The sequence below is a fragment of the Onychostoma macrolepis genome, chromosome 09 (genome assembly GCF_012432095.1).
Source record: "Onychostoma macrolepis isolate SWU-2019 chromosome 09, ASM1243209v1, whole genome shotgun sequence".
Lineage (NCBI taxonomy): Eukaryota > Metazoa > Chordata > Actinopteri > Cypriniformes > Cyprinidae > Onychostoma > Onychostoma macrolepis.
The window spans coordinates 5,218,795-5,232,222 of record NC_081163.1 but is presented as its reverse complement, the minus strand read 5'-3'; the positions used below and the strand labels follow the sequence as shown (position 1 = coordinate 5,232,222).

The window sequence follows — 13,428 nt, the reverse complement described above, 5'->3', positions numbered from 1 at the left end:
AAAAGCTACTGGGAAGAAAAATAGGCTTTATGAGACGACACCATCAACCTTTGCACTCCTGGTGTTTCTGAGGCCAAAACACATGCAGTAACTATGTTGTCCAACTTGCCGGACAGCTGATGTTTTGACTGTTTCACACCTTGTATGATATTTGTACAAGACAGTAGCCATTTTTTAAAGCAACAGTTTGATTATTAATATTTCATGATGTTGGTGTGACATTTAAGCCATTATTATAAACATCACAGATATAAACAATGCACAACTACTAAATATTAAACTTTGATGAAGAAATAAATGTTTTGCAATTACTTTTTTTTAAAAGATCTAACTTACAAATTTGCCTGGTAGATGACAAAAATGTACTTGCATAAAGGATGCAATATAGAGACTTGACGATGGACTTTTTTGCCAATATTGATTTGAGTTTTATTGATTGATTGAAATTAATACTTTTGTTCCATATAAGCACACATTTAATTGATAAAATGTCAGTAAAGATATTTATAATGTCACAAATAATAATAATAATTGCTGTTCTTTTGAAAGACTCTTAAATCTATCAAAGTTTCCATCATCTCAAGCTTAATTAAAAATGTATATATTCAGAAATATAATTGGTATCAAGGTGAAGTATTACACTTTCATTTTACAATATACTGTAAGGTCATGATCTAAAAGATCCTTTAAAAAATTAATGCTGACATTTCTACAAATATCCAATTCACATTCATTGTACTTTTTTTTCTTTTTTTTTAACTTTTTTAAACTTTTTTTTAATATAAATATAAATGCACAAGTTTCAACTAAAATGTAAATCATACACATTTGTTCAAAAGTTTGGGGTCAGTAAGTTGTTGTTTTTTTTAAGAAATTAATAAATTTATTCAGCAAGGATGCATTAAATTGATCACAAATGGTTTCTACTGTTATTTTGAATTTTCTATTCATCAAAGAATCCTGAAAAAATATATATACGTATTTCTGCAGAATCGTGACACTGAAGACTGGAGTAACGATGCTGAAAATTCAGTTTTGCATCACAGAAATAAATTACATTTTAAAATATATTCAAACAGATCACAGAAGATAAAAATTACAAAATGTAAATTTTGGGGTGAACTATGCCTTTAAGAGCTTTACATTCTCACATTGCCAAAAATACACTTTGGACAAACATGCACGTTTGGAAACTGTTTGTTATGTGACCATAACTCTTTCTGTCCAGGTGTCTGGAAATCAGATGACCGATGTCTTCCATCCATAACTGTGTTTCACTTCTGACCACTCAGGAAAACAACCACAGAATGTCCAAGTGTCCATTTCCTGTCCACATGCCTCACCCCATCTAAACCAGCACAATGCGTCTTTAATAACGTAACACTGACACTTCTTTTTATGTGTTTTTCCTATGAGCGTGTGTATACGGCGACGTGTGTGTTTTGTTGTGTTTCTGCACTTGTGACGCTGCATATCTCAGGGATGAGGCCATCCGAGGGGAACCTCGGGAAAATGACACAGAGGTTGATAAATGTGTTTGCTGTGGCACCAAGCAAAGCAAGCCTGACTGTCGCCCGTCTGCTTTTTCTCAGCAAACTAAACATTGTTTGACTGCAGACTGAATCTATACAGTACGTACAGAGCATTTGCATGTATCTAAGGCATAACACATTCAAAATTGTACCCAAAATGTACATTTTGTCATCATTTTCCACCCTTACAGCAATTGTCATTTTGCATGTCACACAGAAAAAGTGAACAATGACCTAATTTTTCATATTGTATGGCTTCGGAAGACTTGAAATATAGGGCATGGCTCACATGAACTACATTTATTATACTTTAATGCTGCCGTTTTCAGTTTTGGAAATATCATAACGTGCACATACGCTGCAAAAGATTGGGGTTAGTGTGTTTAGTTTTTTTTTTAAGAAATGAATGCTTCTATTCCTTAAATTACACATTAAATTGTTCAAATGTAATAGTAAAACAATTATAATGTTACTAAAGATTTCTATTTCAAGTACAGTAAATGCACGTATTTTGAAACTTCTATTCATCAAAAAATGTATCACCATCTCCACAAAACTGATTTCAACATATAATATTAGGAAATGTTTCTCAAGCAGAGAATGATTTCTGAAGAATTATGTGACACTGAAGACTGGAGTGATGATTGCATCACAGGAATAAAATACATTTTAAAATATATTTAAACAGAAAACTGTTATTTTAAACTGTAATAATATTTCACAGTATTACTGTTTTACTGTATTTTTGGCCAAATAAATGCAGCCTTTGTAAGTCTTCTTTCAAAAACTCCAAACTTGTAAACATGTACTGCACATCTCAGACAGTTTTCCTAACATCTTTGTTATTATGGGGCTGGAATGGCATGAGAATGAGTCAAATTAAAATTTTTGTGTGAACTAACCCATGAATTTAATGAAATGTTACAGTATATTCTAATGCCTAAAAGTGGTACAAATTTATGTGCGACTCTCTTTTTAGTTTATACAACTTGTACAAACTACCTCTTATGTGTGATTAAACTTTGGCCATTTTTATGATTCTTTGAAATATACAATTAGATATCAGCATTGCGTGTTTTCATGCCTCCCACATCTATCTCATAAACGGAGAGTAAACTGTGGCTTCCTGAGTTGAAATACCTCTCCTGTGATGCTTCATGGCTGAAGTCAGAATGAGGTCACTGTCGCTTTAAGAAGCATCCTGCTCCAGCGCTTGCTCTTTGACTTCTGTGAGCGCCGCTCAGATCTCAGTCCACAAATGCTGCTGATGTGGAGAGAAAGAGGACAGGGACACAGAGAGAGTTCAGATGTGAGAGGAACATCACTGATTCACACATGGCTGGGACATCTTACACCGTTGTCTGAAGATTAACTTTATTTGTAAATAAAGGTAAGTGTTTGCCAGACATTTTCATTTTCACTGCGTCATTCAAGTCAGTGAAGCGTTTAAAAATGTCTGATTTCACTTCTTAAAGGTGTCTTTTGATCATTTAAAACAACATTTTACATTGCAAATTACTTTGTCAATATAATAACTTAAGTAAAAGAATCAGAATGTCTAAGCTTTCATGCTTTAATGACTCCAGCATGATCTGAGATGATCCAAAGAGCACCGTGAGCTCCAATGGAAGAACATCTGACTACAAAAAGTCAGATGATCAATTACTACTTTGCCTATTAATAACCTAGAAAATATGCAGAGTCTTATTTCTTCTTCATTTAGATCATAACTGTCCTCAAATTTTTTCAAACCCCTAAAACATTATGTCTATGTCCAGGTTTAAATAAAAACTGTGCTCTCAGATTTTTAGACCACTCTGTATATTTCTGAATCGGTTAAAAACTCTTGCATAAAAGAGCAGTAACTCTGTGTAATTGTTTTAAAGATTATATTGTTTGTGCTGATTTTCAGTTTGTGCTGAATCATTTATTATCTTCAAGGGAAAAGTAAAATCAAAGACCAAATTCAACAAAGCATCACTTAACTTCAGTTTCACCTTGAATGAAGAGGAAAGTTAGCTTTGCTGATGGACATTTGATAGCGCTCATGCCACCATTGTTTAATAAAATGGAAACATGAACCATATGAATTTTTAAACATTAGCCGGATGCAGTTGTGCAGCACTGGCTTATTAAAACCTGCAAGAAAGGTAAACATGCTCTCTGTGATACTTTGGTCAGACAGTTTTGGTTGTGGTTTTTATCCACATTTGCTATTTTTACTGCATCCAGCACAATACGAAACTTGAGTGTTTTTTTAGTGACAGTTGTGCACCATATATACCAGATGTTCTGACCAGTAGATATGTCAACTGCTAACAGACTGATTAGTTTGGATATTGAATTCAAAGGGGAGGAAATATTGAAGGATCCTCATGTTGTTCCAAATCCAATACCAATATGCAACCTTTAGGGGTAAATAATGTCAATGAATTAAATCTCTGTCTGTTCCTCACAAAAATGTATCGTATGATGCTGAGAACTCTTGAAAAATAGCATGCAAGTCATACAGACTAATTTTATAAAGCTTTTATATAATTTTCAAAAAATCTGAATATTAAAAATAATTTAAAATTATAATTTTTTTTATTATTTCTTTAAGAAAATAGCATGCACAGGAAAAGAGTTCTGAAGATTTTTTTAATGTTCCACGGCAGTATTGTTATTGTTAACTAAAATAAAAAGAAAAATACTAAAAACATTTGTTAATTAATATTATTAAAAAAAAACTTACTTTAGGCAACATTTTGTTAGTTTAAGCACTAAAATGACTAAAGCTGAAATTTAAAACAAAAGAAAATTAAATAGATATTCAAAAACATTAAACAACAAAATAACTAAAACTTTAAAATAAAAATGGAAAATTGAGAAACTAATTTAAAATATGAATAAACACTAAGATAGCAGTAATGATACTAAAATAACTCTGTTCCACATAAATAAATAACAGCATATGGTATTGGAATGAAATGAGGTTGAGTAAATCATGAGAAAGTTGTCATTGTGATATTGTTTGTGTGTGTGTGTGTGTGTGTGTGTGTGTGTGTGTGTGTGTGTGTGTGTGTGAGAGATATTCCGTGAATTCATTACAAGTGGGTCAGATGTTCACTCTCACTTTGTCATTTTGTTTGTGTTTGTGTGTGTGTGCGTGTGTGTGTGTGTGTGTGCGTGTGTGCGTGTGTGTGTGTGTGTGTGTGTGTGTGTATGCATGCATGTGTGTGCTATTCCTTGAATTAATTTCAAGTGGGTCAGATGTTCACTCTCACTCGGGGAAGTTTAGAGAGTCGGACTCATAATCCAAAAGGTTACAGGTTCGAGTCTCAGGCCGGCAGGAATTATAGGTGGGGGGAGTGAATGTACAGCGCTCTCTCCACCCTCAATACCACGACTGAGCAAGGCACTGGCACTGCTCCGGGTGTGTGTTCACTGCTGTGTGTGTGCACTAGGGTTAAATGCAGAGCCTCCATACTTGGCCGTATGTCACTTTCACTTCACTCTGTCTTATATAAAAGAGAAGTAGAACAAGCCAGTAGTGCTGTGAGATGAATGATTATGCGCACAAGCAACTGAACTGATATATTAAGCAAGACCTGTTTACTATATATTTCAGGACTCACCCTCACAGTGGATGGAGAAGGTTTAGTCTGGTTTAGTCCAGCGGGGAACAGCTCTCCATCATGGATCCACTTGAAAAGTTGAACAGAGAGAAGTTGATCTTCTATCTGACCGTGCCGCTGTCTTCGATCATCATCTTTTCCAACCTCTTCATCATAATAGGCATCGCCTGCAACCGTCAGCTGCATAACACCCCAAATTACTTCTTCTTGAGCTTGCTAGTGGCCGACCTGTGCACCGGCATCACCCTGCCCTTCATTCCCCACATGACGCTCGACCGGCAGCTGGATTTCAAGCACTGCTTGGTGATGTACATCTTCCCCAACTTTCTGTTCCTGTCGTTCCTCTTCAATCTGGTGATGGTGCATTACGAACGCTACCTGTGCATCGTCAGCCCGCTCCACCACAGCCAGTTCTGGGTTCACCGCTGCTTCCCATTGGCTTTATTGACAGTTTGGCTCCCGCCTTTGCTCTATGCATCACTTCCCGCCTTTGGATGGAATAATTGGGTGGAACCCAATTCTAACAAGAGCTCCAACTCAAACGAGACATTCTTGAGATCAACAACGTCTCGTAACTCCTCCAAAGAGGATGAGGTTTGCTCCTACAAACAGGTTTTTCCCAAGGCCTTCATTTATTTGGAAGTGTGCGGACTGGTGCTGCCGGCCATGCTGTCCATTGTAGCCATGACAGGACGGGTGTTGTGGATCACACACAAGCAGCTGCAGAACATCTGTAAGCTTCACCGCGCTGTGGACCGTCTTCAGCAGCAGCAGCAGTCGTCGGATCACGAGCAGCATCTTAACCTGCGCTACACCAAATGTGTGGCCGCCGTGTCCCTCACGTTCCTGATCTGCTGGGTGCCGTACATTATCTACCAGCTCATGTCTGTGACGGCCCTGCAGACCGGGGTGAGCTTGCCGAGCTCTTCTCTGTACATCATTATGTCCTGTACGGGAATCGGGAGCATGGCCATCATTCCACTCATACTGGGACTGGCCAACAAGCAGTACACTCAGCCCATCAGCAGGCTGATGCTTAAACTGAGAAACCGCTGGAGAGGAGGACAGAATAACAGAGACATTGCACTTTGACGAGTGGACCGTGAGTAGATAGGATGTTTTAATTGAATGTATAAATGAAATATCTGTTGTGCATTAAATACTTGATGAAATATACACTTTTAAAAATAAAGGCAATTAAAAGGTTCTTTACAGCGATGCCATAAAAGAACCCTTTTTGGTTCCACAAAGAACTATTCAGTCAAAGGTTCGCCACAAAGAACCATTTGTGAAACAGAAAGGTTCTTCAGATGTTAAAGGTTCTTTATGGAACCATTTAGACAAAAAAGGTTTTTCTATGGCATCGTGAAGCACCTTTATTTTTAAGAGTATACACTACTGTTTCAAAGTTTGGGGTTGGTTAGATTTTTTAATATTTTGGAAAAAAGACTCATCATTTGTTTGATCAAAAATGCATGAAATATTGTGAAATATTATTACAATTTTAAATAGCTGTTTTCTATATGAATACATTTTAAAATGTAATTTATTCCTGTGATGCAAAGCTGAATTTTCAGCATCATCACTCCAGTCTTCAGTATAACATGATCCTTCAGAAATCATTCTAATATTCTGGTTTTCTGCTCAAGAAATATTTCTTATTATCATCATCAATGTTGAAAACAGTTGTGCTGCTTCATATTTTTGTGGAAAGTGTGTTTTTTAATTGATAGAAAGTTAAAAAGAACAGCATTTAGTTGAAAAAGAAATCTTTTGTAACATTATAAATGTCTTCACCATCATTTTTGATCAATTTAATGCATCCCTGCTGAATAAAATAAATAATTTTTATTAAAAAAATTACTAATCCCAAATTTTTGAATGGTAGTGTAAAAGAACAAAACACTTAGTAATCACATCTGTCTTTTGTCAGAGAGTTTCGTGTTGTCACTGAATATATATATATATATATATATTTTTTTTTTTTAGGGCTGGCAATCGATTAAAAAATTTAATCGCGATTAATCACATGATTGGCATGAGTTAACTCGTGATTAATCGCAACTTAATCGCACATTTTTATTTGTTCTAAAATGTACCTTAAATTAATACTTTTCAAGTTTTTAATACTCTAACATGGGCATGGATAAATATGGATGCTTTATGCGAATGTATGTTTATTATTATTGAAACCATAGTCAACATAGAGCATGAAGACTAGACATGTTTCAAAGGTCATAGATGTTTTTCAAATAACTTGTTCATGTCTATTAGACACATGAAAAAAGAAATACCAGGTTCCCATTACTTCTCTTTCTTTGCACTGAGCAATTTACTTACACAAACCTGTTTACATTTTTGCATGACAGGGCAGCTCTTCTTCTGAACATGTAAAATGTACATTTATTATTTATTATTACATTTGTTTCCCACTCTGTGCCCACATACTGTATTTAGATGAAGCTAAATTCTCAATAAAACTGTTTTCATTGGTATATGTTACTGTTTCTGTTGAATGAATATGAAATAATGACTGAAACGCGATCCATTACGACAACATAACCAGCTCTCCCTTCCAAGATGTTAATCTGCACAAAAAAAATCATGATAATCGCACCGTCGTCTGATGAAATCAAATACACATAAGATAAAGGCAACAGCTGTGCTGTGATTTCGGCTATACTTGCATGTAAAATTAGAGAGACAACATAATATCTGTGTTTATCTGAATTAAAGCGCTACTCCTCTCTCCCGCGCGCTGAACAGAAACTGAGCAGACGCTTTAGGCGCTTTTTTAAAGGGAAAAAAAGTCGCTAAAGGGGTCTGCAATGTTGCTAAGTTGGCAACACTGTGCATCTCCATTTATCCAACTACGGGTTGGGCCATGGGTCAAACAGAAAATACGCGCTGCGTTAATCGCGCGTTAAAAAAATGAGTGCCGTTAAAATGAATAACTTTGACAGCACTAATATATATATACTGTATATGTTCATCTTGTATTTATTTTTATGCCTTGCATACTTAAATGTTTAGTGTTTATGTTTTAAATGTTTATCCTATCTATCAGTTTTCTGTGATGTATTTTACATTGTTGTTAAAAATTGTGCTGACTTATCACCAAGATAAAGTCATCTAGTTGACTAATGTTGAGTGCAAAAATTACTTGTCAGTCTTGGATGTATCAGTAAAAATGTGTTTAAAACTACAAACCAATTAGTAATGTTTTACATTGTATGCAGCAAAAATGTGCTTATGCTTGTGTTTAGGAGTTATATTATAGCTGTAGACAAGTATATTCTTCATGCTTCAACATGGAGGGGATTTTTTCAAATAACAAATACAACCCAAATTCCGGAAATGTTGGGATGTTTTTTCAATTTGAATGAAATGAAAACTAAAAGAATTTCAAATCACATGAGCCAATATTTTGTTCACAATAGAACACAGAGAACATAACAAATGTTTAAACTGAGAAATGTTACAATTGTATGCACAAAATGAGCTCATTTCAAATTTGATGCCTGCTACAGGTCTCTTAAATAGTTGGGACGAGGGCATGTTTACCATGGTGTAGCATCTCCTCGATAGGTGAAAGATCTAGACTGCAGGCAGGCTAATTCAGCACCCAGACTCTTCTACTACGGAGCCATGCTGTTATAATAGCTGCAGTGTGTGGTTTTGCATTGTCCTGCTGAAATACACAAGGCCTTCCCTGAAATAGACGTCGTTTGGAGGGGAGCATATGTTGCTCTAAAACCTTAATATACCTTTCAGCATTCATAGTGCCTTCCAAAACATGCAAGCTGCCCATACCGTATGCACTCATGCACCCCCATACCATCAGAGATGCTGGCTTTTGAACTGAATGCTGATAACACGCTGGAAGGTCTCCCTCCTCTTTAGCCCGGAGGACACGGCGTCTGTGATTTCCAACAAGAATGTCAAATTTGGGCTCGTCTGACCATAGAACACTTTTCCACTTTGAAACAGTCCATTTTAAATGAGCCTTGGCCCACAGGACATGACGGCGCTTCTGGACCATGTTCACATATGGCTTCCTTTTTGCATGATAGAGCTTTAGTTGGCATCTGCGGATGGCACGGCGGATTGTGTTTACCGCCAGTGGTTTCTGGAAGTATTCCTGGGCCCATTTAGTAATATCAATGACTGAATCTTGCCGATGAGTGATGCAGTGTCGTCTGAGGGCCTGAAGACCACGGGCATCCAACAAAGGTCTTCGGCCTTGTCCCTTACGCACAGAGATTTCTCCAGTTTCTCTGAATCTTTTGATGATGTTATGCACTGTAGATGATGAGATTTGCAAAGCCTTTGCAATTTGATGTTGAGGAATGTTGTTTTTAAAGTATTCCACTAGGGCTGGGCGATATGGCCCAAAAAATTATCATATCAGTCGATATCGATAACTATCACGATAAATGTCAAATCTTTATTTCTTTAAAGTTTAAAGCCAGATTTTTGCTCCAAAGTGAAAGTTGTAGAAACCAGACCATTAATTTTCCTTAACAAAATAAATATCTAAATAGAAAAATGTATTTCTTAGTTTCTGCATGTTCTGATGAGTGATATTGTTTCAAATCAAGAAACCGGTTTGGGTTGCCTGATAATATTAATAATAATATCACTTTTTTTGTCTCTTAGAAATGCACATTTGATAGTAGCTTGAGTTAGGATGCAGAGGTAAATTTTTGTTCATTATCAAAATCAGTAACATCTGTAAAAATTGTAGCAACCTCAGTTTTATATGGTTAAGTTTTTTTTTTTTTTTTTTATTAAGCATTGGTCGCCCATGGTAGCATACATTTTAAATCATTTTAATTCAAACCATCAATACCATGGTAAAAATATAACTATATGGTTTTTAAGTAGCCTATTTGTATGAAAAACAGTAGTCTAAAAACATTCAGTATAAATGCACATATGCTATAGCTTAACCACACATACATACTATAATTATATATCCATTATTCCTGTAATAAAATTCAATGTGAATATCCCACATTTCTGCCACAATACCATGGTATGCAAATAACGGCATGTGTAGATTGAAAAGCCTTCTGTCTCGTTGCACAGTGTTTCTCCTGTTTGACTTTAAACAGTCATTTGTGCTCTTCGCTGAATTCAAGCGTTTCACACTGGATCTCACAGCGCTGCTTAGTGCTCACGTGACTGATTAAACGCATCTGCTCTAGTGAGCTCCGAGCTCGCGCCTCACAGCAGTTTGAACTTTGATCAGAGCGGATAAATGTCCGTGTGGCGCGATTCAAATGAGTCGCGCTGTCTCGTTCCGCTTTTGTCTCAAACATTATATCGAACATTTATCGAACTCTTCATATCGTTTTATCGAGGAAAATTATATCGTGATAATTATCGTTATCGAATTATCGCCCAGCCCTATATTCCACAATCTTTTTATGCACTCTTTCACAGATTGGAGAGCCTCTGCCCATCTTTACTTCTGAGAGACTTTTATAGCTAGTCATATTACAGACCTGATGTCAATTAACTTAATTAGTCTCTAGACGTTCTCCCAGCTGAATCTTTTCAAAATTTCTTGCTTTTTCAGCCCTTTGTTGCATCCATGCCAACTTTTTTGAGACCTGTAGCAGGCATGAAATTTTAAATGAGCTCATTTAGTGGATAGAAGTGTAAAATTTCTCCCTTTAAACATTTGTTATGTTCTCTATGTTCTATTGTGAATAAAATATTGGCTTATGTGATTGGAAAGTCTTTTAGTTTTCATTTTATTCAAATTTAAAGAACGTCCCAGCATTTCTGGAATTCAGGTTGTAACATTTAATGAATAAAAATATAATATAATATAATATAATATATATATATACACACACACACACACACACACACACACACACACACACATTTATTTTATTTCTAAATGTATTACACTATATACACAAGTGATCAGAATTGTTAGTACCCTTGGTATATATGATCAAAGAAGGCTCTAAAAATAAACCTGCATTATTAATCCTTTTGATCTTTTATTTAAAAAAACAAATCACAAAAATCTAAATTTTCATTGAATTAAAACAATTGAAAATGGGGGAAAATCTCATTATGAAATAAATGTTTTTCTCAAATACACGTTGGACACAATTATTGGTACCCCTAGAAATTCTTATGAGTAAAATATCTCTGAAGTATATTCCCATTCATATGCACAATTTTGAGCACTTCAGGGTGATTATGAACATGAAATTATCCAGCCATGGCTTCCTGTTTCACAGAAATATAAATAGGAGGGAAAACAAAGCCCAATTTCCCTTAATCATCCATCACAATGAGAAAAACCAAAGAATATATTTCTGATGTGCAGCAAAAGATAATTGAGCTTAACAAATTAGTGAAGTGGCTTTAAGAAAAGAACTAGAGCAGTGAAAATTCCCATTTCCACCATCAGGGCAATAATTAAGAATTTCCAATCAACATAAAATGTTAGGAAACTGCCTGGAAGAGGACGTGTGTCTATATCGTCCTAATGCACGGTGAGAAGGAGAGTTTGAGTGGCTAAAGACTCTCCAAGGACCACAGCTGGAGAACTGCAGAAAATAGTTGAGTCTCGGGGTCAGAAAACCTTAAAAAAAAAAGTGTCAAACAGCACCTACATCACCACGTGTTGTTCGGGAGGGTTTCAAGAAGAATTCTCCTCGCTCATCCAAAAACAAACTCCAGCATATTCAGATATCAGACACGACTGGAACTTCAAATGGGACTGGCTTCTATGGTCAGATGAAACTAAAAAATGAGCTTTTTAGCAGCAAACACTCAAGATGGGTTTGGTGAACACCGGGATAAAAAAAAAAGTACCCCATGTGTACAATGAAATATACTGCTGTATTTTTGATGTTGTGGGCCTATATTTCTGCTGGAGCTCCTGGACATCTTGTTTAGACACATGGCATCATGGATTCTATCAAATACCAACAGATAAAAAATCAAAACGTGACTGACTCTTTTAGAAATCTTATAATGGGCCATGTTTGGATCTTCCAACCGTACAATAATCCAAACACAAACCTCAAAAACAACACAAAAATGGGTCACTGAGCACAAAACCAAGCTTCTGCTGGCCATTCCAGTCCTCTGACCTGAACCCTGTAGAAAATGAGTGAACTGAAGAGAAGAAGCACCAACATGGAGCTGTGAATCTAAAGGGTCTGGAGTGATTCTGGATGAAGGAATGGTCTCTGATCTCTTGTCAGGTGTTCTCTAACCTCATCAAGTATGATTGATTTTTGTGGATTGGCTAGGGGGACTCCAGTTCAGTAGACTCCAACATAATAGTTTACCAAACATTCATAATCAAAACATTTCTCACTAAGATAAAGCATTTACAATGAGACATACTTTTGATGTCATACAGCAAATAAATAAACCATTATGGGAAATTTAAATTGACCGGTGGTTTAGGATGTGATCGTAGATGTGGTAAGATATTTTTGCAACTGAGATAAGAGCGTTTTGAAATATCCTACACATACGCTCATTCCCAGAAACGGTCCTTCCACTGACAAACCCATGAACAGTGTATTCATCACGGTGGGAAACTGTTGAGTGATACACTGGAGAAAGTCTGGAGCAAGTCTTTTGAGTATTGTCTGTGTTTGCATACTGTCTGTGTGATCCACAAGACAAAGAGCTAAAATCACAAAGTAACTGTAAACAAGAGATATAAAGACAAATCGAGCTGTCCTGATGGTTTGTGTTGCAGGGTAAAATGTGAAATATGTCGAGTCCCTTGAGAACATTACAGTAAGTTCACTACAAACATTGGCAGCTACACACTAATGTTGATCATTACTCACATGTGCATTTATATAAAGAGGAAAGTATTTTATTAACCTCTTAGTCTGTAAGCATGACTCTTTGTTCCCCATAGTTTTGAAATAGAAACTAAAGAAGGTCAAAAGTGTAAAAATCCACAAACACACATCTCCACCCACACACACACTTAAACACATACACTTCCGATACCCAAAACTTTCTTCCTTCTTGCTACTCACAGAGACTTCTGTTGTAACTTTTTCAGCTGTCATCAGAAAAATCTAATATTAAAAAAGAAAAAAAATGGTGCATGCAAAGCATTGCTATTGCTTATACTTGCATTTAAGGATTGGAACTCTTGATCTTAAGAATTACATTTTAGCATAAAACTTTATTTATAGCATATTTTAAATTTAATATTTTCCCAAAAATAGTTTGTTATTTTATTAACTCAACTTTGTGGTTTATTAATTAAG

The 13,428-nt window shown here is 35.8% G+C and overlaps 1 protein-coding gene across 1 annotated transcript; it reads left to right on the top strand.

The window, feature by feature from the left end:
- Nucleotides 1-5,209: 5,209 nt before the first annotated feature.
- On the top strand, nucleotides 5,210-10,821 carry gpbar1 (G protein-coupled bile acid receptor 1). Its single transcript, XM_058786297.1, has one exon. It carries the CDS (start codon nucleotides 5,210-5,212, stop codon nucleotides 6,239-6,241), a length of 1,032 nt encoding a protein of 343 aa, XP_058642280.1. The 3' UTR covers nucleotides 6,242-10,821.
- Nucleotides 10,822-13,428: the final 2,607 nt, after the last annotated feature.

What these genes read in the sequence shown, in the direction of transcription:
- gpbar1 (XM_058786297.1), top strand. Translation starts at nt 5,210, where the DNA reads ATGGATCCACTTGAAAAGTTGAACAGAGAGAAGTTGATCTTCTATCTG.